Below are 27,729 nucleotides of genomic sequence, written 5' to 3' on the forward strand. Positions count from 1 at the left end.
AGGCCTAAATATTGATTGCTTTTGGGGGTCTTACGTTAAATGGATTGACTAATGTCAATTTCTTGCATTTCGGTAGGAAATAGAGGAAAACATAACGTGCATGGTTATACGTACATAGACCAATATCTGCTTTACATTTTCACTCATACATACATTCATACTGTTAACATGTGTGTGTATCAGAACCAGATGTCCTTTTACACTTTTTCATGTGCTCTTGAAACAATGCAAAGGCATGAATACAGAGTAGTGTCTTTATCATGCATACCATGAGAGTATGTACAGTATCCTGTATATTTCTGAGTCAAACACCACAAAACTTTCTCTACCAGTCACTTGTTTACTTCTGCACTCTGCCAGCTGGGCAGCTCCTGTGCAGGAAGCAGCTGCCCACAGTTTTATATGATGTGGCATTGTTTTGGTTTTGTCAGTCCAGATAACTGAAAGTGACAGAAAGCTGTGTTGGTAGTGCAGAGTGGGATGTTAATTCTCAGTGGAACTGGTAGGTCGCAGTGGCAGGCATAGGAATAATATGGTTTACTGTAAATATAACGCATACTGCTTACAGTGATGTGCCTATAAATATGTTGTCTTTTAATAATTTCCAGGTCTTAATAAATAGAGCAACCCTTGTAAGTTATGGTGTTCACCGTTATTAACTTAAAAAATAACCTACAACTTGATAAGAAGTATGTGATTGTCTTTCAAATTATTATGATCGCATTACGTTTTTTTTTTCTAGAAAAAATAAACTATCCTGGTGAAACCATCCTTGGTGGTCTATCTTTTCATACCAGTGAGAGTTGCCAAAGTCAGAAAGCAAATTTTCAAAAATCTTTCATTTTCCTTTCTATAATGATTCTAAAACAGCTTTAATCTTGGGTAATCAGTTTGGTGTACATTATGTAGATCAAATATCTATCTAAATATCACCTTTCAGACATGGATTTTAAAAAGTTTATTAAGAATTATATAATCTATCAAGTCGGGTTGCATTAACAAGAAAAGTCCATTGGAAGAATGACTGAATGAATGAATAAGAACTTGATATCCCAGACTTTACAAGAGCCCATAGAAGTTACTTTTCAAACCGTTTTTTATTTGTTACTTTTGTTGTTTATCCTTACAATGTGACTTCCAACGGTAATCTATCATTTGTGTCACATACCCTAGCTCTAGCTATTTCTCAGAACATTGGTGTTACAGTAAGTAACTTCTTATATGGGACGTATACATTTTCATATTTTTCATATTTTTCTCCTTTTTCATTGCTTATTGTATAATTCATTTCCACATATATTGTCTTTCTTGGCAAGTAAATCCTCCAAGTGGGACTTAAAGCAAAAAAAAATGAAAACACCAAAAACGGCAAAAATACACTTGTGAAACCTCAAGCAGACCTTTGACAATTTAATCCAAATTAAGCTGTTAGTGGCAGTGTTTAAAGGTCCCATGGCATGAAAATTTCACTTTATGAGGTTTTTTTTAACATTAATATGAGTTCCTCCAGCCTGCCTATGGTCCCCCAGTGGCTAGAAATGGTGATAGGTGTTAACCAAGCCCTGGGTTTCCTGCTCTGCCTTTGAAAAAATAAAAGCTCAGATGGGCCGATCTGGAATCTGCTCCTTATGAGGTCATAAGGAGCAAGGTTATCTCCCCTTTCTCTGCTTTGCCCGTCCAGAGAATTTGGCCTGCCCATGAGAAAGAGAGAGACATCATGGCTTGCAAACAAGCAAAGTGGCAGTTGGTCAAGGCCACACCCCCACCCTCCACCTTGCCCCCCCCTCTCTCCTCCTCAATAGCATTTAAAGCTACAGACACAGAAATGGCACATACTAAGGAAAGCTCATTGTGGGACTGGCTCTAGTGGCTGTAATTCTGCACCAAGGCTGAATTTCGGGAAAGAAACTTCAGATACAGTATTAGGGGACCACTAAGGCCTATATAAAAGCATCCAAAAAGCAGCATGTCATAGGACCTTTAACTCGAAAATGATAGCTAACAATTATTGAATTAAGTTTAATTTGACTTTCTAGTGCACTGGTGGTCTTTTCATCTCTATGGGCAAGAGAAAATGCATCTGAATTGTCATGAAATACACCCGCATGTCACTATTACATGTAAAAAATAACAATTGTATAAGAGCAGAAGGGCTGTCTATATGGCCTGTGTGAGTGACCACCAACATTGTTCCTTTTCACATTGGGGGGGACTTACTCCAACCTCATCATTTATGATGGATATGTTATATCTTTTGAGCAGGTGGGGGTGGGGAAGAGGCTTAACATAAAGGACATCTGATCTCTTTGTGGGGCATCCCTTTTCAAGTTGAGGAATCAAAGACCACCAATGTGTTACACCTCTAATGTGGTCAAAAGAGAAGGAGGAGGAGGAGCTGCAGATTTGGCGCAGACACACTTGAAATCTTGATCCGCTCTCATCAAGTCCATGCTGGCAGATGGAGGCAAGCACAACACAACTCTCTGAACACAACTCCTGCACTTCTCACACACTGCGCTAGCACCAACAACATTTATCATTCTGTTTTACTGTTGACGGCCACTTTCTTTTTTTCTCCATTTCCCTAGCTCCTTTCCTCTTTGGCAGGCAGGATTAAGTTTAATTGTATCGTTTATGACAGATACGGAGTGAGGTTTGGCACTAATTCAAGGCAGATCGTGCATAGCCATTTTATGGTTTCTTTCCACCTCACTTGCTGATGTGTGGTGGTGACACATTTGACAAAAACCATCCAAGATGGAGGGTTGGGTGGGGGGCTGTGTGTATATGTGCAGAGTGAAAAAATGAACTCAGACAAAACTTTTACACACACCAATTTTCAATTTTCAGTCACCCCTAACCACACCTTTCCTGCCATCTAGCACCTCATATGATTACATTCCTCTTCAAGTATGATTGGTTAAATCTAAAAACTGTGTGGTTTGCAGTTTGAGCACCTCTCTACTGCAGTGGTGGCACAATGGAACCACCTACCCACAGTAATCTCATAATTAGCTGAATGGGATTGAAGGAACCTGCCAAATATCTGCCATTTCTTGTTTTGGGGTCAGACAAATTGAGGTGTCGACTGAGAACAGAAAAGTCTGGTTTGCTGTAAACTGACTAAACAAGCACAATAATGTTGGCCTAGGTGCAGGTATGTATAATCAGTTTGATCTAGGACCTTTGTGAAGCTGTAGGGAGGTCAACACATCAATGACTTGTTTAACAGCTGATGTTCATTCATCAGGCTGGTGGTTTTGTGTGTGTGTGTGTGTGTGTGTGTGTGTGTGTGTGTGTGTGTGTGTGTGTGTGATTTTGCATAGTGAGCGGACCACCAGGCGCCCAGACATGGGCTCCGCCTTTGAGCTTAATACAACTGATTGCACTCTGATCAGTGCTGGTAATAGTTAAGGCTTCAAAGGCTCTATACCTCTGGGCCTGCCAGCAGTTATTTCCGACCCTGAGATCGTAGTCCCAGCCTTTGGAAAACACTTAGTCCTCATCTCTGTCTGTCTTTCAGTTTTAATGAATAATAATTTATTGTTTCTTTTTCTATTTATTTCTTATTTAGAAAAATGGCCTTTACAAACAAACAAAAATCAGTAGTGAGGATAACAAAAAATTAACAACATCATATTCTAAATCAAACGGTCTTTATCAGCAGATGAAGTTTTGTTGTCATGGACCTTTGGATTTTTACAGAGAAATATTTCCAGTACATAACTCCCTGTGAAACCATACAAACAAAGGAGATATCATTTTATTGTAAAATTTAGATGTGCTGATGCAGTACGTGGGATTTTCAAAACTTTGAACAGAGCCAGGCTTGCTGTTTCTCCCTGCTTCTAGTTTTATGCTAAGCTAAATGCTTGCTGATTCTAGCTTCATATTTAGCATACTAAGCATACATAGCATATTTAGCATAGCAGCCTTTAAAATTTGAGCTTGACAGTCTTGAAACAGTATGAACATGAATGAGAAGTCCTAAAAGCATCTGAAGATGAAGACTGTATGATACAGACCAGAACAAGGTAGTAATTGGACATTGATTGGATATTGTTTTGCCAACTAATATATTTTTTCCAGTATTTTTGCATTCCCCTAGCTCCATTCTTCATCTGTCTTCCTCTTTTTTTCTCCCTGCCTCTCTTTGTCTGTCCCTCTGTTTTTGCACACAGGTGAGCTGTCACACCTGCACCCTGCAATTACACCAATTGCCCCCAACCCCCACCCTCCACTCCTTAAACACACACACACACACACACACACACACACACACACACACACACAAACAAACACAAAGCCCTTTGGCACAGAAGACACTTCTACAATTGCCTCTTAAACACACACACAACACAGAACAAGTGTCTTGTTTGACAGAGAGAAGGTTTCGCAGGATAGATGTAGCTAATATGAACATAAAGGGTTATAATAGAGACTGCAGTGGAAGAAAATGATTGAAATAAGCCGAAGGGTCTTTGTGGTGATGCTGCATTTTGTTACGCTCTGCGTCGCTGGTCATCAGGACAGGTAAGAAAGAGTTTATAAAACTATCAGGACAACAAGAATCTGTGCATTTTAGTCAACTTCTTCAAAAAACAGGAAGGTCTTTCTCATACACACTGTTTGGGGTAAAATTAACCTTCTTGGCCTGTGTCTAATCATTTAATAGCCTCTTATTGCAGTGTGGGTGTGAGGAGATTTAACAGCAGAGCTATGAATGAAGCTTGTTCTGTGGTTCTGTAGGCCTTGCACTTTTGTTTATGACAGCAGATTTTAATAAAGGAAAAAAAATTGATTACTGCTCAGAATTTAAGGTCTTTTCTGGTGAATGCTTGGGAATGAAGAAGGTGTTTCATAAGTAGTTACAGTGTACAGCTGCAGTAAATGGGTTCTAGTGTGTTCAAAAGATCTGGTAAGCTATACAAATGCATGAGATATTTATCTGAATATGGGATTGTAATTTAGTGACTTTTCAGTCTAGACTAGATTTATTCTTGATCATGTTTTTCTTTAGTTTTGTCGACTGTTTTTTTTTTACATATTTATTGTCTGAAAAAGTATTGTCCATGGCATCACATTATATAGATGTGAAAATTACCGTTATGTGACAATAGATGTATTATAAGAACCTGGCGGTAATGATGCAAAATGACAATGATTAATAAGTGTTTTGAAATCTCAATTTACTGCTCACAATAGAGTAAACTGCAAAATGTTTATTATGTAGGAAGTGGCGAACGAGGGAGTGATTTTGGACTTGTGTATGTTTACTAGATTAATTACTGTGTTGTATTTCCTTTGGAGACTTAATGTTGCTCTCTCACCTGTGATCATTTGTTTCTTTTCTGGCATGGACAATGTAAGTATTTTGACAGTTAGTCTATACTTTTGTGAATACAGTTTCCTTGTTACTAATTCATGTTTGGGACATAATTGGTCTAAACCACTGTTTAAAGTGTCTCATTTTTCGGATTTGTGAGCCCTATCATTCAATTTGTTGTCCAATACTGTTTTCCGTTTCACAAGTGCTTGCATTAAAAACCTTTATTAAAAGTATGTTCAGGGCAGACGAATAGCCTATCTCTGTGCTTTTCTAATACTGAAGTGTATCCCATTCTTTCAGGACATCAGTCTGTGTGAGTTCTGTGCTGAAATTGAAGTCCTGAAGGCTTGACAATGCTTGATGATCTGATAACCTTTTGTCCCAGCCTCCACAGGTCAGTGGAGGATTTGCTGGAGCACACTGGGGGTCGCGCACAGCCAGGACTCTGCCGCTATGGTCAGACTACTTCCTGTTGTTTAGGATGGAGGAATGTTAAAGGCATTTGTCAGCGTAAGTCATTCTGCAATTCAGTGACAGCGCAAGTACAATGACACATTACCCACAGTTCACAAGTTATCAGTTCGGCATCCCAGCAAAACAACAAATAGAAAATAAGTGTGAGGAAGCTGTGATTCTTGCATTTCTGGTTCTTTTCTTATCATTTGTCCACATATTTTACCTGTTTTTCTTCTATACTGACATATCAGCATTAGAATAATCAGTGGTGGAAAGTAAATAAGTAAATTTACTCAAATAGTTAAGTACCGTTTTGAGGTACTTGTGCTTAACTTATGTTTTTACATGTTATGCCACTTTAGAAGGAAATAATGTATCTTTTAATGTGAAAGGTGTTGCTCGTATTAACAAATTGCAGAGATTCAACATCCAACTCTGCAGTTCCCTTCAGCTTTACGGATCATTTTAGCATCTTTCTGCTCATTGTTTTGGTTTTACGGAGCACAACTTCATTGTTTTCGTTGCCTTTCAATGCTCTCATTGTTTCAAGCCACAGAAAGCAGCTGTTTCCAGCGAACAATCTCTAATAAGCCACTGTACTCTAGCTGCTCAGCACCAAACGACAGATAGACAAAGTTTGCGACTAGCTGGTGAACACAGTGCAGCTTTTAGCAGCAAAATGATCAGTATTTCCCTCAGGAGTTGGTGGAGACCAAAACAGGGGTAAGACGAGAGTTAATATTGGACTTACATTCGCTAGGCATCATTAAACATGACTCAAAAATGTATGCTAATGTTGCTCCATATCTGCTGGATGTATAAATAGGCATCTGTTTGCTAACAAGATCGCAATATCAACTTTATAACACGATACATGTTAATGTATTTACAGTTTTTTTCTGATGCCCTCTAATGGACAAAAAGTAAATTAATGTTGCTTTAATTTCTTACATATTGGTGGTATACTGTAACCTGTACTTTAATGATGGATCTTATCATATACCAGCGTAGAGATGTTAGTGATTGAAGAAATGTATTGAAGGATAGCCCCTTGAGATAAACCATCTTGTTTTCAAGGGGGTCCAAGTGATGTTAGCATGATTTGGTTTACACTGTGTCTGTCATCCTCCACAGCTGTGTGCAAGAAGTTGTGTGTAAATGGAAAATGTGTGGGACCAGACAAGTGTTTATGCTCCCCAGGGTATGAAGGACCTCAGTGTGATGAAGGTAGAGTTTGATGCATAAAATCATTGTCAGTCTTATTTCTCTAATTTCTTAACCCATTCTCATGCATCATTTACTGCAAGGATTTCTATCTGCTGCTCGAATAATGTTTCATATTGACTCCAGATGTGAATGAGTGCGGTTTCCTGGAGAGACCGTGTTCCCAGCGCTGCATGAATACACACGGTAGCTATCGCTGTTACTGTGAACCTGGATACACACTCAGTGCAGATGGATACACCTGCACCAGTGAGTAATTTCCTGTTCAAACAGAACATTTGAAACACCAGTATCTAAAACCCAAATTATGAAAATCTGTAAACTGACAGGTGATATTTATGATATTGGATCAGTTTTACACAAAAAGCCATCTGCCATCTTTTTTATTTATTTTGTATTTAGATTTCTTTATTTTAAAGGGACAACGCACATAAATCAACATGAGCACAGAGTCCAACATGTAAATGTGCCAGATATAGCCATGCAGGCTAATTTTCATCTGCAGTCCCCAGCAGGTTGATGGCTCTTTATACCATAATAGGAGTTTAAAGTATCTGAGGTTCAGTTTTCAACCTTTTTAGACTAACATAAATGTTTATGACAGAAATTCACAGTTTATATTATAGAAAGTGATATCATAACAAAGTTAAGTGGTGATAGGGAGTTTAAAAGGCACAAAATATAAATAAGTGATTTATGTAAGATGCTTATTATTGTTTTTAAGTAGTGTCTGGTCACCATTTATGTTTATGGCTTCATCACCAGTCCCATTGAGCTGTGTGTGTGTGTGTGTGTGTGTGTGTGTGTGTGTGTGTGGGTGTGTGTGTGTCCTCTCAGTGGTGATCCAGTGGCCCATTTCTCTGACCGATCCTCAGCCAGTGTTTCCCTGTCTGTCTTCCAGGAGAGGCCGCATGTTTCTCCCTGCGCTGCCAGTTTGGTTGCCAGATGGAGAGAGGGGGAGCAGTGCGCTGTCTGTGTCCCCCCGGCCTCCACCTGGCCGCTGACAACAAGACCTGTGAAGGTAATGCTTCTTCAGAAACACCCCTCAGCTTATCACTACAACACATCTCACTTGTTTTGATTTAGTGCTTTCCAGGTTCATGTTAACGTGATAGTAAAATCATTTTCAGCTAGTATTGATAAACCCATACAGATGCTCCAGGGGCATTTAGCATCTTTCAGAAAGTTGTTTTGGTTTTGCGGCCCACAACTTTTCTGTTTTGGTTCTCTCTCACCGCTCTCATCAGCCCTCTTTCCCTTTTTTCTAACGATAAACTCTAACTACCCATTGCATACCTACCCAGGACCATAATGCAGACAGACAAAGTTAGCGACTGTGAACATAGCGTAGCATTTACCAGCAATAGTAAGATAATTCATCTCAGGAGTTGGCGGAGACCAAAAATGAGAATGAATATTGGACTTACATCTATCAGGTGGCCACAAACACGACTCCAAGTGAATGCTAATGTTGCTCCATATCTGCTGGATGAGTAAATAGGTAAGTGCTAACAAGTTCACCATTTTACCTTAAAGGGTGATAATATGTCATTTTGCTTACAGTGGTTACAAGTGGCCAAAAATATCATATAATAAAAGAATCAAAACCAGGTTTATTGCTAAGTAGGTGTACACATATGAGGAATTTGCCTTGGTGGGCAATACATATTTTGGGAGGACATAAAAAATAAGTAAAGTACTGCAAAAGTCAAGAAACATAAATATAGAATACAAAAATTACAATAAAAATACTATTAAAAGTATGTACAATATAACAGTTTCAGTTCTTGCAGGATAAACAAAGATAATCATAAAACCTTCTCTGTGGCTCCATAATGGTAAATCTCAACTATATTAAAGCAAAGAGCTAGAAAGGCTGGCTGTTTTAAAATACAGTCAAAATTAAATTAAAAAATGTTTAGTTGGGTGTTTTAAGCCCGCAACGTTGTCTTCTAGGCAGCGCTGCCTGGAAGGCACTAGGATTAGGCAATTGTTAGGGTTAGGGTTAGGGTTAAGGTTAGGGTTAGGTGCCTTGAAGTCGACGTAGGGGGCTTAAAACACCATCGAGCATGTGGTTGACCTTGATACTGGGTTGGCAAACCCCACTTCTATAGTTCCTTGGCCAAGTACCACCACCAGGGTTGAGGGAGCTATGACGCAAGAATTTTGTTCCTAATTCATCAAAATGCAGTTTACGTTTTTGAGTTTCGAAAAAAGGTTTACGGTCCTCTGGGAAAGTTCCAACAACAGTGATCTAAAGAATCACTGTAGCAACATTCCTTAACACTGGTTTTTGTTGTCACCATTGTGCTTTGCCAGATCGTTTCTATTTGGCTTTATTTGTAGAGCAGGTGATGCACACAGCTTCCCATGCACATTCTGTCAACTACCCACAGCAAACTTACCAGTGGCACCTTTCCACTGGGTCTGTCCACTCAATGGTAAAAAGCCTTTAATTACCTGATGTCAAGGAAAACATACCCTGGACTCTGTCCTCAGTGTCCAACCGCTTTATGACTGAAGTCCCCCTCGATACCTAAGCAGCTGACACCTCCTGTCCTGTAATGAAGCCAGCCTTCAGCAGTCTCTCTCACGGCTGTTAAGACCTTTTCACATTGTGGGAGAGCCTTTGGTGGGAACCATTTAACGTCCAAGACAGAGAGAAATCCTAGCTTTTGTCTCACCGATGCACAGCTGTGTTTAAAGTAGTGTGTAACAAGTATACAAGGTACTGTTCATGGAGCAGTACAGTTTGTATTTTTCTGGGTTCTTACGTCAATAATCAAACTTACAGCTGTTTGGTAAGGAAGGTAGGATACACTGAGTTGAGACATTTTTAGATATAGGTATTTTCTGTCACATTTTTCATCTGATTTTCTTATTAATCTGTTGCCATTTTTGACAGGTAAGAAAAGACACTATCCGGTAAAATAAAGTTTCAATAGAAATCTTAAAAAAGATAGATGTAGCTGGGTGTGTCTATAATAAACTTGTTACTCAATCTAAAGTCACAACTGACCTGTGATACATTTAGAGAACCTTTTATTTGTGTGTGATAATAGTAGATGATATCCAGAAATTGCCATAAAGGACTTTATTCTGCACACCTGAAGTGAAACATTTTAGTATTTTAGGTCATTCCTTGTTTTTGAACAACAGTGCACCTTTCAAAGCTTCAGTACAAAAGAGGTGATTGCAAGGCCAAGGTACTCATTTGTGCCTCTCGTGTCTTTTTGAAGGTAATTATTGTTTTTGGCAAAGACAAGAAACATTTAAGCTGTGTTGTGCAGACAGGAAGGCCAACAATGTGGTCTGTTGTGCAATGAAATTAGCCAAATGTGTTGCTGGTGTTTGACACACGTTTGTGTTGCAGATGTTGATGAGTGTTGGCAGGATGCTGATGTGTGTCCACTACGGCAGACCTGCAAGAACACTTTCGGCAGCTTTGTCTGTGTGTGCCAAGATGGCTTTGTGAGGGGGATGCTCCAGGACTCCGTGCAATGTCGAGGTGTGGTCTCAAACAAAGTTAATGATTTATTGCGATTTTGAGCACTTAAATATCCAGTAGTTTCAATTGTTGTTAAGCAGATGGTCTTGTTTCTCATGAAATCTCATAAAAAAGTGATGTGGTGGTGTGAGGATGTGCTTGAATGTTGAGGTATGTGTGAGGTTTTCTTTTCAACATTTGGAAACATGGGGAGAGGAGTAAGGGGATATCATGCAACAGAAGACCCCAAAAGAATCGAACCAGGGATGTAAAACCGACGTCTTGTGCTTCTTAGACCACTCGGCCACAGTGTATAAAAATGTTTTAAGCCACATTCAGATCGCTTCCATGTCCAATCCTGTAAATGACTCAATGGATCACAGCACAACTCCACATGTTCTCCTCATCTGTGTTATTTGGCAGAGAGAGGGATCATGTGAAGATGTGCTTTGGCAGTAGACGATCCAGAGACCATGTTTATTTAATGAGCACTCATAGCTCACCCACTCAGCTGTGGGCTCACCCACGAGCTGTTTTTGTTTTCATCCATGTGATGAGCATTGCAAAATTATCTCTCGAGCAGGTCTGAAACAGATATTCTCGAAACCCTTTGCTCTATCCATGCAGATCTAATATGACTTAGCTATGAAGCAGCCTCACTCTGATAATAAATTATTTAATATCTGACAAGCATTCGTCATCTATAAACATCTCCCTCTCCTCCATTCCACAGATAAGGATGAATGTTTAACCGGGTCCCACCGGTGCAGTCGCCATGCTCAGTGCGTAAACACAGATGGTTCCTACACCTGTCAGTGTTCGGAGGACTACTTTGGCAACGGACGCACCTGCTGGCCCAGGAGAGCCCCACAGTCCAAGGCTGCCATGTACTTCAACTACAAACTCTCCAAAAGGACCAAGCCCATAAGTCCTTCATCTTAGAGCTACTTCTTTAAACCTACGTAGCCTACATGGCTCAAACGAAAAGGGGCATGCAACATCAGAGGGAAATTAAAGAGATGTTCAGGTTAAAACAGTGGTTAACAGATGTGAGGATGTTTTCAACACTCTCAGAACAAAGTATTTTGTTAAGTAATATTAATTTCAGCACAACTGTAAACCTTTTTTGTTGTTGTAATTATTATTAAGGCTGTTATTTCTCTTCCCAGTCAGCAAAGCAAAAACCTGGAATACCCCCAGCACCATTAGCTGCTTGTTTGATGTCTGTTGAAGGAACCCTTCATTTAAGAAATGCACCACAACAGGACCACACTCTCTACTTTGCTTGTGTGCGCTTCAGCCCCAAATGGACTGTGATGACAGGAGGGTTTTCCTTGCGTTGACATCACCAGTGTCTCCGAAATGCCAGCCCTGTTAGTGCGTGTGGGACCTACTTTGAAAACTTTAAAATTGCAAACATTGCTTATGAAACATTAGCAATTTAATAAATATTCCATTAAGTTTTCTTCATGAAAAAAAGCAGTTTTGTGAGACTTCATCAGAATTTGATAATAAAAGGCTGACCTCTGGTGGATAGATAAGAGAACATGCTACACCTCTGCTGCCTTTACGCTGAACTCTGAAGAATGTGGCTAAAACAAAATGCTTTGAAAGGATATTAACTGTTATTTGTACATCTACCATATGTTGTGTCTGTAAAGGGTTATTATGATGCAGTTTTTCTGAATTTCAAATTAAAAATGTATCAAGGAAAGATGACAAATTTGAGGCATTTGAAACCTTGCTAAAACGCAGACTGATGTTTTCATACCTCGCTGTTTATCTTCTGCCCTCTTCCTCTGTTATGCCACAGGGAATGTTTTCAGACCTACCAAGTCACATGCAGGGCAGACTACCACACAGCAAGAGAGCATAGACAGGTCAGACCAACCAAATACCAAGAATCTTTGTCTGTCAGCAGCTGTCTGGAAACCTCTTCCTGCATTCAGAGAGCGCAAGAATGGATATTGAAGTTTGTTTTTTGATGTTTTCCTCAGGTCAATTTCACGTTTCCGTCCAATACTTGCAATACTTGAAGATAATAACTGTAATGATAGGAGGTGGTGGTAGGGGGCACTATGTGGTGTGTCAGGGCCTCAGTTGTAGTCCTGAGAGAGAGTCGCAGTGAGAACAAGCAGCTGCTGCCTGCTGAAGGGCCCTGCCACTGACCCTATTCATCCCAACAGCAGGTGTCACACCAAGTTCCCGCCTCACCCTCGCGCACACATATTCACACATGTGCTACACACACACACACACACACACACACACACACACATACACCCATGTGCGAAATCACAGAGCTTTGTGCACGTTTACACACACACACACACACACACACACACACACACACACACACACACACACACACTCTCTGAGGGGGGACCTGGAACTACTTAGAGAGAACAAAGAGGGAAATCAGAAAAAAATGCAGCCTCTTCGAATAAATCTCACCACAATGCTGAGAAAAATCCCCAACCTCACCCCCAGAAACGCAAGAAAAACCTTGTTTCTCTCTTTCAAAGCAGTCAAAAGTGTCTTACAAAAGCAGAAATAGAAAACATTTTAGATAAAAGGATCCAGGCCCCTTTCTGAAAAGGACCTCACACCAAGTTGTGTGTAATTCCTACCAGAAACTGGTTTATTTACCAAAAAATAATAAGATTTAATGCCAAAGCACTTAGGCCACAGATAAAGGACAACAAGTGGTGGGTACACTGAAAGGGGCGAGGAGGGAGAAGAAGGAGGGCGACGCCGGGGTGGAAATTTTCCCTTTTCTTGTGCTTGTTATTTTCAGGTTCTCTGTTTACACGACAAGATTTTGCATGGAGGAGTAGCTACAGGAACAGTGGCGCTAGAGCCCTGCAGATTGGCCTTCGCAAAACAAAAGAAAATAATAAACATGGCAGAGGAATTTGGACATCTGCAGTGACACAAGCTCTCACACTGAGGCCATGGCAATTTCACGAATCAAAGCGCTGCTGCCTAGGCTTTCCTTATATAAAGCAAAATCAACATTTATCCTGAGAAAGTGAGCAATGATGCTGACAAGTGCATAGAGCCAATGACAATACAATAGCAGAGATGCTAGGAAAAACCGTACCACCCACGTTGCTGAACGACCTTGCTTTCAAACACCACCACTGAACTGTAAAACCACTAAAACCCCTGTCTTGCCCATACTGTCCTTTTCACTTTCGCTTGAAATAAGCCAGTCTTTTCTCCCCGTGCTCCATCAGAGAAGGCTTTTCCACGGCTAATTCTGGTATTATGTTCCTATTGGACCCACATCTCCTCTGACACACAGTCACTATAAGGAGAGGCACAGTGCAGTGTTTCTATGAATGAATTAAAATTATAAATGCTGACCAATCCCACTCACGGGGAATGAGCCAAAGCTTGAACCCTTGGCGTAAAATTATAAATCTTGTTAGGGATCCATTTTCTCTTGCTTGCCTTTGACTACAAAATCTGCAATAGAGTAGAGGGAGTGTGACAGCTCACTGCCTACAGCAATCCTCCACGATTTCTTTTATACACTATTGAATTCGACTAAAATGAGCTGAACTAAATAAAGCTGATCTTATTGGTTCTGTTGCCAAATCATTCCCCATATTCATGAATCTGTGCCAAAAAGAAATGAACAAGGTTAATTTGTTTCAGTTTAGAAATGAAAATAGAATCACATCACAGCAGCTTAACTAACTCACTATGCACAATTTTGCCACGGGGATAATTAAAGCTTCCTGTTATCGTTAAGGCAGCACTGTCCTCTCAGTCACTTTTAAATCACATTATGCGGAGTAAATACATGTGAGTCACTCTCTTCTGTGTGACCTTGGGAGGAAAAAAAGCTGTGCTTCCTTGTAATTTTCATTCATACTAATACACTCCCGATGAATGTTCTACTATGCGGTGGGTAGCGTGTGTGAGGCTGAAGGAAAACCTGATGTGGAAGTATCTGAAAGACCTCAAACGTCTTAAGAAGTTAACTCCCAGACACCCTTGGTCAAGCACACACACACTTTCTTTCAAATAGACTGAGCTGTCGTGTAAATCAGTGACCTTAATTCATGTTTCAAATTCACACAATGACTTTGAACTCTGTTTCTTCTCTTTTCTTCTGTCTGCTCCTATTCTCTCCACAAGGTACGTATAACAATTGGAACAGCCACATCACAACATGAAAGTGGAGCCTAGACCTGACCGGAATTCACTGTGCCTAAATCATTCTTAATATGAGAGCCGAGCAGCCTTGTTCGGCGGATTATCCTTGATAGAACAGGAAAGATTTCTAGCTAATCTATATAGGAATGCCCACTCTGGAGAAGGTGAAGGGAAGTGGCTGAGCCCAAAGGTTTCTCTTGGAAGCCAACACACTTCATTATTCTTTTGTGGAGCAATTAGAGCCCAACCACAGAGAAAAGCAATATATTTCTGTTCTTTTACAACATGTGTGTCCTCCAAAGTACGGAGAGAAGAGATTGCTTCCTGTTCATGTGGAAAGTCATGATTAGTCGATTTGTCAACAATTTTGATAATTGATTAATTGCCAAACATTTCAAGGTTCCATCTTATCGGATGGGAGGATTTGTTGCTTTTCTACAGAATATCTTGGAATTTTGGGCTGTTGGTCGGACAAAGCGAACAATTTGAAGATGTCACCTGTGAAAATGCATTTTTACTGTTTTCTGACTTTATATGGACTACAACTAACACTTTTTGGGGCTAGTTTTGGTGTCTCGACAGAGGAGTTTTTAGAGGTTTGCCTACTTTTTTGCTTATTTGAAAGATGCACCGCTGTCCGTTGAGCTGTACTATTGAACATAGCGGCGCTTTTAGCAGCTAAAGAGCCAGACATTTTCCTCAGGAGTTGGTGAAGACCAAAAACAGAGCTAAAAAGAGAGTGAATATTGGACTTACATTCATCAGATGGCCAGAAACACAGATAAAGAAATGCTAATGTTGCTCCATATTAGCTGAATGTGTAAATTAGCAGTTGGTGGATAACTTGTTCACCATAACAACTTCACAAGGTGGTGTGTTGACATCTTGTTCTGCTGCCCCCAAGTGGCCAACAAAAATTGCAGCGGTTTAAATCGGGGAATAGTACAAAGGTGTTAAATTGTGTTCTCATCAAAGGGTGATCAGTAACTGAACATGCTAGAGAGGGCAACTTTGGAGTTATGGACAGGAGTTGGATGGCAGGAATTTGTATATATTTGAGAGAGAGAGCATGTGTCTGAATGCATGTGTGCATATATGAAGGTGTGTAAGGAATGTTCAGGCAAGAAGAGGGATGGGCACATTTTTAATTAGTGCTGAACTTGAAGCTGAAACAGTGGAATCGTTGTGGAAAAGGCCACGACAGCTTTGCTGGCTATTTAACATAGCTCTCACTCCCACCGTGCACCCTTCCAGCTATCCCTGTTTCTCTCTCTGACTCCACTCCTGTGCTAGTTCAGGTGTCTGGGGCAGCTAAGGAAGCACTGGGTGGCACCCACCCAGACTCGCCGAGCTGGCAGCAGCTACTCTGTTAAGGAATGTATGAGAGGGTTGCTGGCAAGCTTGCTGCTTGGCAGGTTGACCCACTGGGGAATCACTCAGTGTGAGCAGACAGCAGCCAATTCCCTGTCAGTGGCCGGTGAGCTCATAAGGGCAGTAGTCGGGGAACATAGACGTAGACACAGAGACAGACTGTAGTCATGCTGTGTAATACCTTCCCATTCACCCTGCCTTGCCGCCACCCCACCCTGCCCATGAGGAACTGAGAAATGAAAACAGTGTGTTCCGCTAAAGACTACTAACAATGAGTGGAATTGTTGTATTACTATAGTGCTAAAATCGCATGTTCATATGCTTGATTTGATGTCCAACTTAACTGCTCTGACAGGGCAGAACAGGAGCAAGACATACAATTTAGACACAAACATATGTTTATGTTCTGTTGATTGTTGTCCTATCTATCTTTTGACAATGCAAACAAAGAGTGTGTTGCCCAAGAAAATTCCTCCATTTCCCGCTCCATTTCTAAACCAACACGAGCCAGGCCAAACCGAACCTCAATTTCCACTTAAGGTAAACTTGAGGAAGAACCGACAACCCCAAAACCTCACCTCAACCTGACCACACAGCAACCACTGCTGGCAGCCTGTCCCATCGCTGAGATGTTATGAACCATTGGTTGAGATATTGTTTTACTTTAGGCTTTACTCTGTCTATTTTGGCACCATAGAAATCAACACTTGCCTCCATGTTAGCTCCAGGAATTACTGGTAAACCATTTCAGTTTAAAAATGTTCTCGAAAAGAAATTCTTATATTTTAACGGAAAAGTTTAAATAGAGAGTCTGATTTTCCATCCAATAGTACCAGTGTTTAGCTCTGAGTCAGGTGCTGCCAAGAGACTTCCAAAGGCTACTTTCACACAACTTCTTGAGGGATGATAACTGTCTGCAGTGCAACACTGACATCTCATGGACAAGCAAAAGATGTGCTACGCTTCAGCAGAAACTAGTCTAGGTTCTGAAACACATAAGTAAAGGTGAAAATATTTGAAAAAAAACACACGTGCAATCCTTGATCGCTATATTCATTACGTATATGATTATTAACCTTAACTTTAGCATCCAACTGAGAAATATGAACATGTATACATTAAAAAAAAGTACTTTATTCCACATAATAAGGGTGTAAAGTCTTAAACCATTAGCAGCAAGCTGGAAAAGAAAAAGGGGTCTGGGTATAGCATATTTTTATTGAATAATATTGTATCTTACTAATTATACACACTTACACACAGACTGCCAATCCAACACAAATCAGACCCGAAGAGGTGTTGGGGCTAGTTGGAATCATTGGATTTTGGAAATCCAACAAAACATCTTGCCTGGAAAACAGAAACTTAACCTGGGAAAATATGATGCAAGTGAACAAGACAACTTACTTGTTTGTCTTATATGATTTTTGTTCTTTAACACCAACATTTTTAACTCATAAAGATAACTGAAAAGTGATGTGAGTAAGTATACACACAGTAATATACAAACTACATCCAGATAGAAGAGTATAAAGCCAACAAAGGAGTAGAGGAGAATGTTTTCTACATTTGCATTTTCTCCAAGATTTTTACAACTGATCAGATCGTATGTGCTCTATGACTCCCAAGGACACTCCAGACTGACAAGAGATTATGACCTTTTTTGTGGTATAGAGATTCAAAACTACTGTACCAAGATCCTGAATGATGAACTCAAGGCGATTAACGCCTCATTATGTGGATCGGATCCCCAAAACATTAAGGGTTCACAAACCTCTTAGGATATACGGATGTAATTATGGGGAGCGTTGCAGCTGTGTCAGTTTAAAAAAATTGAATAGCAAATAACAAAATGTGCACTCTCTCTCTCTCTGCACATGGTCTGAAATGGAGTTTCCCTCTTAATGTGATAATAGATAGACAGGGGCTGTATTCAGAAGGGAAAATCCAACGACTCACATGTTCATATAGTATGTTTCCTATTTTATCAACTTAATCTTATTTCTCCTCCAGATTTCCTGCTTGATTAACCTCCTGATGTACAGGGACAATGTAACTGCCAAGAGTAAAAGACAGTAAGGCATGGGGGTTGACGTTCTGATTCACTTTGGATGAAGGGGATGGAAGAACTCCATCAACTCTACTAGACCACAGCTTGCTTATCATAAATGACCCTTTGACATGGATTCAAACAAACCACAGATAGTGTAGCTCAGAAAACATAGCTTTGACCTACATAAGCAGGATTCAGGGACATCAAATGCACCTTTATCATACAAATATATAATTGATATGACTCATTCATTATTTTCGTTAGCTTTTTCATCTCTTTGTTTCTAAGCCTATATCCTGATTGACAGATCGCCGTGGTAGAGACTTGTCGATCACAGGGTAGTCACACCCTGTAGCATACCCTGCTTTATCGTCTATTTTGCTCTAAATGGGACCTTAACTTATAAAATGAACAACATGCTTTATTGAACAAGACTTACAACTTGCAACTGAGACCATAAACTCATTATGAAAATGTTTACTGAGGTAATAAATCAAGTGAGAAGTATGGTCATTTTCATATAGACTTCTAAACAATCAGACTTTTTTTGGAGCCAGTGGAGTCGCCCCCTGCTGGCTATTAGAAAGAATGCAGATTTGAGGCACATCCACATTGGCTTCACTTTTCAGGCCCAGAGGTTGACGCTTGCTCCTGACTGATGTGGTCAGATGAGATAGTGCTGAAACAACATGATATATCTGGGATATCACTGAGAATACTGGTTTAAAGACCTTGCTCATGCATCCGCACAAACACATTACTATCTGTCATTTTGAGGAGACTATCAAATGAATTTTTTCAAGCAGTGATTGACACACAGTTAGACACCCCCCTGGCCCTGATTGGTGTAAATGAACAGGGAGCTGTGGATTTTTGCAAATTGCACTACAGGCTGTAGGTGGTGCCAGAGGAGCTGGATTTTTTTTTTAAGTTAACTGCTTCTTTTTACTACTGTTTAACTTATTTTACTATTTATATAAATGTATTTTATCGTTATTAATACATACTGTGTGTATATGTTTATACTTATTATTGTTTATATTCTTTTTATCCTTCTTATATTTGTATGTGTGACATGCTCCAACAACACCATGACAAATTCCTCGTATGTGCAACGTACTTGGCAATAAAGCCCTTTCTGATTCTGATTCTGATTCTGATTCTGTAGTTCTACTCGAACGTAGGGTCAGTTTCAGCAAAAATGACAGAAAGTTCGATTTATAAGTCTTACCTACTGCATCTTTAAATAAGTAATGCATTAAAGTTGTCTCATTATGCTTGTTGCAATTATTTTTATACCTTTTAATGAAGTTGAATGGATATTTGAGGACATTTCTATCTCTTAAGATAATGTCACCAAGTTAATCAAAATTACATTTATGTGTAGACATTTCCAGCAGTGGAAATGTTATGTGCCATTTATCAAAGCTACTTGGTATACTGTACACTAAAGATTAGAAGTCTGCAGTCCAAAATCAGCAAAATATTTCACTGACCACTCTTTACCACTAGATGGTGCTCCGTATCTACTTAAAAAGTAGCTACGCTTCTATACCAGTGGGCATTTCTGTCCACATATGTTTGAATGTATGTACACAAAATGGTTACAACGAGTTTCATTAAAAAGGTTATGTAAATAAAACCTTTATTATTGTCCAAGGACTTGTATTGAGTGTAATAAATCCATGGTTTATGCTGTCAACCACTGACATTATAATTTGGTAGCATGAATATAGATAGACCCTTTAAGGATTGTGTGTTACTGTTACTGTGTGCATTTAATCATACTCGGAATTTTATATGGGAACTGTAAATGGAGCTCTAGATAGGTGGTTTAGGAAAATCAATTTCCTATCACTGTGGTACATGAGATCACTTTGTGCTTATTTCAAAACACAATGCATTATGTCCGTTTATGGTGGGGACTTGTGACAAGTTATGTTTAGTTAACTTGATGAGCTTTCTCCTTGTACTAAAGGACAATATTTATTTTAGTGTGAGGAGAAGGAGATTGGCATTCTCACCTGACAAAGAGGAAAAATTGAATCCTCAGAACTCATAAAAAGCAGGTCAAAGGAAGGTGGATCACCTAACTGGGCTGAGCAGCAGTGTTGAGGAAAGACTGTTGTAAATGGTCATGATCGATGGGCCCCCACCCCAAGGGCCAAGTCTTTAAACTGAGGGTGGAGGGGAGGTGGCGAGAGGAGACGGGTGGTGCACTTATCTGGCCGAAAGCAACCCATGACACCATGTTCATACATGAGCAAAGCCTCGGTTAGTTTACTCAGGAATTAAGTGAATGGGAGTTTAGATGGAGGATTATCTAATAAGATTGGGCAGTTAAGTGAGCTTGTTCTGTAAATGTTTCATCCTGTTCAAGTCCCTATGAAACACATTAACCCCCTCTCTGTCCCTGTTATACACACACACATACACATCTGTCCTGGTCTCATGACAGCTGTAACCACAGGGATCAATTAAAGATTGGTGACATCATCACACTGTCTGGGTACAGTTTCTATCCCTGAGTCCCCTGTGTAAGGAGGGAATTACCAGGTTGGCCATGTATGTGCTTTTCTTCATTTACAGCTCTGTGGTCTGCTGTTGTTATGGGTTCAAGTAAGCATTGGCTCAGAAAATGGTTTGAACTCATATTACATTTTTAGCAAGTGATTTGCAGTCTACACATTTGCAATGTGGAGGCAACATTCATTTCATATGGTGTCATGATACCACAGTAGAGCAAATACCAGCTCACCACCCATTGAGTTGGACCAACTTAGTGTCGTATTATAATGTAGGCTATGTATTCCAAAACATTTTCCCTCATCTCTTTTCTGTAAATGACTGGTCCAGATTCCAAGCTGTTCTCCTTTTTTAAAACATGTGTTTATTGAATTTTTCAGCTCATGTATACAAATACATGTGTCACACGGCAGAGTTTTTGTGTTTGGTTATAGTTTTGTGCAAGTATGTTTTGGTTTGCTGTGCTTTATTTATTCCTGATTTGTTGTCTGTTTTGCACGTTCATTTATTTGCTGTGCTTTAATTATTGATTCAATTTCTGTTTGCATGGTTTGTTTTGTTGTGTTGCTTGGGCCTGGCAGGCTTTTATTTTAGTGTTTGATTTTTGCTGTGTGCCGTTACTACACCTTCCTTTGCCTCTGTGCTTAATTAGCATTAATTTGAGTCACCTGTGGGGCAGTGAACAGGCCATGTTTTAAGAAGTGGGCAGAGAGTTGAGCAGCAGGAGAAACACGCCGGGAAGGAGATCACGAGAAGGAGAGAGAAAGAAAAGGAAAAGGAAAAGGAAAAGGAAAAGGAAAAGGAAAAGGAAAAGGAACATGAACAGGAAAAGGAAAAGGAAAAGGAGAAGGAGAAGGAGAAGGAGATGGAGATGAGAATGGCAAGAAGAACAAAACGCACTGATTTGGCACCGCTGCTGGAGACGACACAGGGGAAGTGGCTTTGGCTGGAGAGAGCCGCTGGACACCAGGACGAGCTGTAGCTGAATGTAGAGACAACGACCAGGTGCGGCTGTACCTGGCATAATGGACTCTGATGCGGGAACCAAGCTGAGCTTCCTCACCTTTTTGTTTTCATATAGGGGTCTTAATTTAAGACATTTTATTTTTTATTTTATTATTTTTTTAAGGGTTCTTAGATTTTACTCATTTACGGTGTTAAAATAAATGATCTTGTATTTTAACCTGTCTGTGTCATTTGTTCTTTTGGGTCACACTGCTCTCTCTTGTAGAAAAGAACCTGTGCCATTTTATTTTATGTATTTTTAATCAAGAGTTCCTAGTCTTGACTAAAACTAGGTGGCGTTGTCGAGCAACACTTTTTATTTTTTTTATTTTTTTTTATATAAACTACCGTAACCCCACCTCTCGCCACATATGTTCAAATGAGCATGCAAACGAATCAACGTGCAAACAAGAACACCTAAAACCAAGGCAGTCAACCACACAGTTTCTATCAATGCACACAGAATACATCAAAATATTTAAGATGAATGGCAACATGCTTACAATGACAATGCTAATGTTTAGCAGGTGAACCATGTTCACCAGCTTAGTTTGGTGTGTTAGGATGCTAAAGTCACATTTGCTAAATAGCACTAAACACACAGAGCAGCTGAGGCTGATGGTAATGTAGTTTGTTTTGAAGGTATTGTATTGGACGAACTAATGTGACCCCAATGATGGCACTAGTTGAAAAATTAAGGGATCACCAGTTATTGTAATTCATCCTCTGGGAACCACAACTGTCTGTACAGAGTTTTGTGGTAATCCATTTACAGTAATAGTTGTTGAGATATCTCAGTCTGGACCAAATTGGTGGACAGCCATTGCCATCCCAAGAGCGATGCGGTTATCTTAATTTACATTGTGCTGAAAAGACTCAAATGATGCATAATCTAGGGTTTACAGGTAACCTTACACATGTAAGGTAATATATAATGTCCAGAACCTCTGTCCAGAAATCTTCAACAATTCATTAGTCGCATACAGACAATTAAATAATGATTCCCACATTTGATAGAAATATCTCTAATATTAGCAATTTAACAGTTATATAGAATCATGTTATATCTGTAATATAAGCATTTTAACTGAGTTATATAGAATCTCTAATCATTCACTGCTCTTCTCTATACCCTATGATCTTTGACCTCAAATGTCTTTGTGGTTTATCCACTAGCATAATCATTTTCACTGCAAACAATCAGTCATCAGCTTTGTTTGAGGAGCGGTCTATTTTTGCCCTGCAGATCTGTCTTTGGAGGCCAAACCAGGAAGAGGTGATGTCATGATGGCTATCGCTTACAATGCTCCAGCCAGCTCCAGATGTACAGACCCCCCTTCTCTCCTGAGGTATGATGACCTCAGCCTGGTTCTACAGAGGGAACATCTGCTTGATGATCTGGTTAGCAGGATGCAGGTTTGACGCAAACCATTACACTAGAGAGAGGTTTCTTGTATGATCTTGTTGAAAGTATTTGTGATTAGTCCTCATCTGCTGTAGCTATGATTGTTGTTTTGAAATAGGTCACAAACAAGAAGACTAGTTAGTGTGTCTCCTTGTATACTACACTGTACTAATTTATGCACCTTGACTGGCGAGGACATTGTAGATACTATTTGCCCGTGAAATGTTTCATTTTTGTTCCAGACGTCATGGAAATACCTTTGGCAAGAAGATCCAGCTAAATACTAAATATACTGCTTGAAACTGTGACCTTTACATTCTTCAGCGCTGCATCAGATGACTCAGCATATATTCTCACTCCAATAATGATCTATCACAAGATGTCCAGTCCATTGGAAAACACGCTATCAAATTAAACCTTTTATTAGTAAGGTCTGTTTCTTGGTCAGGAGCAGTTACTTCCTAAATAATGAAATATTCTGGCACATAAGCCTTTGTAAAACCACAACTTTGTTTTTGTACAGTAAACAAACAAACAAAAATGTATTAATTAGTGAGCTTTAGAGGTGCTGGTAGGTTTATTTTGTTACCTTTAGACAGAACCAGGCTTGCTGTTCCAGTCAATATGCTAAGCTAAGCCAACCAGCTGCTGGCTGTAGCTGTATATTGACACATACACATACAAGTCTGTGCATATGTTGCATACCATCTTACTCAATTTTTTGTTTTTTTGTAAATTTGCTTTATTAAGATGACTTTGGTAACGCTTTATATAAGGGGTGTGCATAAGACTGATATGACAATGTTATAACCATGACATGACACCGGTCCTGAACATCAAGTTCGAGTCTTTTTGGATGTTTATGACTGTTGTCATTAAGTGTCATTTGGTTAATTAAGAGTTTAAATTAAGATTGTTTGAGATGTTGACAACATAACCTGTAATAAATGTCATAGCAGGCCTAATTATCAAACTTAAAGAAACTATTTAGCTTTATATGTTAACATTACATTAAACTGTCAGAAGTGGTTGGTTTTTACGTTACTTTTTACTGTCTCATGAAGGCAAAACTGACAAAAAACCTTCACAAAGAAATGTGACTCGTAGGTACCAGCAAACCTTTGCTTAGAAGCTAAGCTCAGAAGGATCTTCAAAGGTATAACGTTGTATAACGCGTCAAGCACAAATTTATTAATCAATGGGAAACGTCCTGGAATGAAAGGCAATCCTTTGCATGTCTAAAGCAAAATACCCCATGGCAATTTGGAGTCTCAAACTGTACTTGACCTGCATGTCTTTTTCACACAAACATAGACAATACCGTCAAATGTGATATGTATTAGGACAAAAACACACTTAAATTGTTCTGAGAGTGCACCTGTATAGTGAGGGACAGCTGGCCAACATACAGGTGCACTGTGTATACAAGCGTCAGCAGCTGGTTGAAGTTCATTGTGTCACCACCCCCTTGTGCAAAATGTGCCGCGACTGCTTTGACTGACAGCTGTGCTATCTAGGGTTAACTGTCCCACCTAACAAGTGACTGTGACAGCTGCTGTCAGATGCTTCCCCTCCCCTAGACTTGAACACTTCTACTCAATAAACCAGGGCAGACCACCCTCCATACTCAGCCCCACGGAATCTCTTTGCTGGTGGTGAACTGAATTGTATGTATGTGTGTGCATGCGTGAGGGTGGGGGGTTGCAGAGATAGTCCTCAAGGGAGTCTCATTTTACACAGTGGGTTTAGATTGAAAATACAGCATTGTCTAGTGAGAGGGCCAGTGATTAACTCTCTAAAAGACCTGTGAGAACAATAAATCAAGTATGTTTGAGAGACTGTGAAAATAGTGTAAGATATAGATAGATAAGGTGTATGTCTGACCATCGTGCACACAACTTATCTATAAACCTTCCTGCATGTAAACAGACATATCATGACTTAAGTGGCGAGCAAGTAAATGTAAATGGACTGTTTTTATATAGCGCTCTTCTAGTCTTTAACAACTACTCAAAGTGCTTTTACACAGTACAGGAACCATTCACCATTCACACACATTCATACACTGTGGCCGAGGCTGCCGTACAAGGTGCCACCTGCTCATCAGATAAACATTCACACACATTTACACCGATGCGCAGTAGGACCTAAGGTAGTGTCCCACTCTGATTGGTGCATCCTCTGTCTCTGTGCAATGAAGGTAGAAGAGGTAAACCGAGAGCCCCTGGAGACAGCATTTAAATATTACCATCCCAGACATTATTTCTAGAAGGACTTGCAAAAAGCCGTGCCAAATGAGCCACCCGTTTGAAATGTGAGATGGCCTGATGCACTGCTGCCATGCTTCGCATTGCTGCAAAAAATGTGATGGGCCTGCCATGAGCCTTCGGATGGCAAAATGAATTGCATGTGTGAAGGAGTGTCATCTAAACACTTGTGTCAGTCAGCGTTAAGCATTTCAACCCCGTGCTAATTCATAGAAGTCTTTGGAGTTAATGTTGTAATCAATCCTAACCCGTGAGTCCGCTCTTCCTCCGTCCGGTTAGAGACAGGCAGCGCTCCAAAGTTTCTAAATGGCTCCCGCTCTATATGAACCCTGACCTAATAGAGCCTACTAAGTGGTTCAAATGTTAATGTCCTGTCTACACGTTTTAGAGACAACATGTTGGCCTTGAAGTTCTTGTCCTGTTTTGGGTTGAGGGAGCAGAGAAGTATTTGACTATTTGAGGACCTGTAGCTCTTCTTTTAGATGAGGATATGTGTCCTTCCTGCCCCCAAGTATGATTGAGATTTCTGCATTGGGAAGTAGAACAGGGCTTACTTCCAAAGAAATGCTGAGGTGACAGGATGATAAATTAAATTTGAGCATAAAACTGTATGTCCTTTAGGAACAGTATAAATATAGTTTTACAACTGCTACTTCTGTCATCTCTGAATGTACAACAGCTAGAGGGAGCCCGATACTTTTTTCTGAGGTTCCTGCTCTTGTTTCTGTTAAAGTTGTCTTTTTTGTGTGAGTGAAGTTTTATTTTATCTGATTTAAAGATCTAGGATACATGATGCATTATGTTGTACAGATAGTATTGCCCTCTGAGGCAAGTGATTTGGGGCTTTATATATATAATATATATATATATATTTTTTTTTTTTTTATTTTTTTTTTTTTTCATCAGGATAATGATTAAAGGCAAATGATGGGACATTAGGAACTGATTAGTTGTCCACAAATCTATAAACCATAGAGATAGCATTATGATCCAATCATGGCTGACTAGACTTTAACCCCAAATGGACTGGATTAGCGTTTGTTTGTAAAAGGCCATTGTGACCAGTACGACCAGAATTAAGAGGCAACTATTTTTTTTCTTGGTCCAGAACAAAAAAACAATCTTAGGTCACAAGGTTTGGATTTTACCTAATTTTCTTCACCTTCACATTTTATCATTGACAATTCCCAATTTAGTCAATGGTAACTCCCAAAATGTGCAGCCGTTTTTATTGTACTATAGTGTAGTGACCATTTAGGATCTTTTGCCAGGTTTGAACCCCATGAACATGACACATGTGGATCTTGGAGGGTCCAACTAAGCCAGGGGTTTGCCATACATGAGGTGGGCAGAGCTTCATGTCACCATTCAGTTTAGTTCATTTGAAGACAGGCACCTGGGAATCACATGGTTGTGATAAACTTATCTCACAGCCTGAATGTCATTATATCTCCCCTGTCTTGCCATGGCTTCAGATTCACCGGGTGTTTACTGTGTCTCTTTCAGTTACAGCTTACCTTAAGGTAGGATACATGTACTACAACTTTGGAGAGATGGAAAGGAGCTGACCCCTCTGTTGGCCTTTTCTATTCTCCATCAGTGGTTGGTGTCCTGCTGTGTGACGACTCAACAATGGGGACTGTCATCCAACTGCCTCTACATTCAGTTCTTACCGCCACAGTGCAAGACTAGTTTATAAGACAGGCAATAACAGCACTCTCTGTTCAGAATATGTATGAAACACAGTTTTTGTTTTTCTGTTTTACCAGGATAACAATATTCAGTCTTCAGTGTTTATAATAAGTGAGATATTAAAGCCATTACACTGTCAGCTGTCATAGCCATTACTGTTATGAGGGAGAAGGTCCCTTTTTGTGATTGTTTAGGTAGCTTCATCGCCATGATGCAACAATAATAAGTACATTAGTAAAGTACATGCAACAGTAATTGATTTTCATTTTTAAAGCGCACATATTCCCGATCCCAGCAACTGCATTAGTGAATTTGTGTGATGTAAAATATAATTTTCTTCATGCCACTGCTTTATGCAGCATAAAGACAGGATGGCCCAGACTCTTCAGCCAAGTAATTCAATTTGCCAACAAATCTTTTGAGCATCTGTAAGACCTTATTTGTGCATCTTGCAATTATTCCCAAATTATGTATAAAACTATATCTGGTGGATATTTTATAGGCTGAATCCAGTATTTATTATGTATATCAACTAGTAAATAAATAAAGGATTCCCCCCCCCAACAATCATATTCTTTACAGTGTGGAGATGGCTTTTGAAACAGTATCTAGACCTAGATTTAGATCAAATTTAAAGACAATAAAATTCAACGGTTAATTTGTCAAACAAATTGTTCAATATATATACATACAAAACATAACATGTTTTGGTTTCCTATTTGCTATTTTCCTACATGAAACTGCTCA

The 27,729-nt window shown here is 39.7% G+C and overlaps 1 protein-coding gene and 2 long non-coding RNA genes across 3 annotated transcripts; 2 read left to right on the top strand and 1 right to left on the bottom strand.

Annotated features, from left to right (window-relative positions):
- The first annotated feature begins 4,301 nt into the window (after window positions 1-4,301).
- LOC116034312 (nephronectin) lies at window positions 4,302-12,201 on the top strand. Its single transcript, XM_036000601.1, has 7 exons — window positions 4,302-4,533; window positions 5,724-5,839; window positions 6,920-7,012; window positions 7,136-7,258; window positions 7,911-8,030; window positions 10,383-10,517; window positions 11,230-12,201. The coding sequence occupies exons 1-7, from the start codon at window positions 4,457-4,459 to the stop codon at window positions 11,436-11,438; spliced, it is 873 nt and encodes a 290-aa protein (XP_035856494.1). The 5' UTR covers window positions 4,302-4,456; the 3' UTR covers window positions 11,439-12,201.
- LOC116034313 lies at window positions 7,407-11,746 on the bottom strand. Its single transcript, XR_004101049.1, has 3 exons — window positions 11,734-11,746; window positions 10,174-10,182; window positions 7,407-7,532 (listed from the first exon to the last, which is right to left on the bottom strand). It is a non-coding gene; the product is annotated as an uncharacterized LOC116034313 (long non-coding RNA).
- A 9,248-nt stretch (window positions 12,202-21,449) lies between the features above and the next one.
- LOC116034335 lies at window positions 21,450-23,451 on the top strand. The gene is made up of 3 exons (XR_004101057.2): window positions 21,450-21,601; window positions 22,865-23,034; window positions 23,266-23,451. It is a non-coding gene; the product is annotated as an uncharacterized LOC116034335 (long non-coding RNA).
- The last annotated feature ends 4,278 nt before the right edge of the window (window positions 23,452-27,729 follow it).

This window comes from Sander lucioperca, chromosome 4 (genome assembly GCF_008315115.2).
Source record: "Sander lucioperca isolate FBNREF2018 chromosome 4, SLUC_FBN_1.2, whole genome shotgun sequence".
Classification (NCBI taxonomy): Eukaryota; Metazoa; Chordata; class Actinopteri; order Perciformes; family Percidae; genus Sander; species Sander lucioperca.

Excerpts from the sequence above, each read along its gene's own strand:
- LOC116034312 (XM_036000601.1), top strand. The coding sequence starts at position 4,457 with ATGATTGAAATAAGCCGAAGGGTCTTTGTGGTGATGCTGCATTTTGTT. Across the intron at positions 5,840-6,919 it reads TGTTAAAGGCATTTGTCAGC|CTGTGTGCAAGAAGTTGTGT; the intron begins GTAAGTCATTCT and ends CATCCTCCACAG. Across the intron at positions 10,518-11,229 it reads GGACTCCGTGCAATGTCGAG|ATAAGGATGAATGTTTAACC; the intron begins GTGTGGTCTCAA and ends TCCATTCCACAG.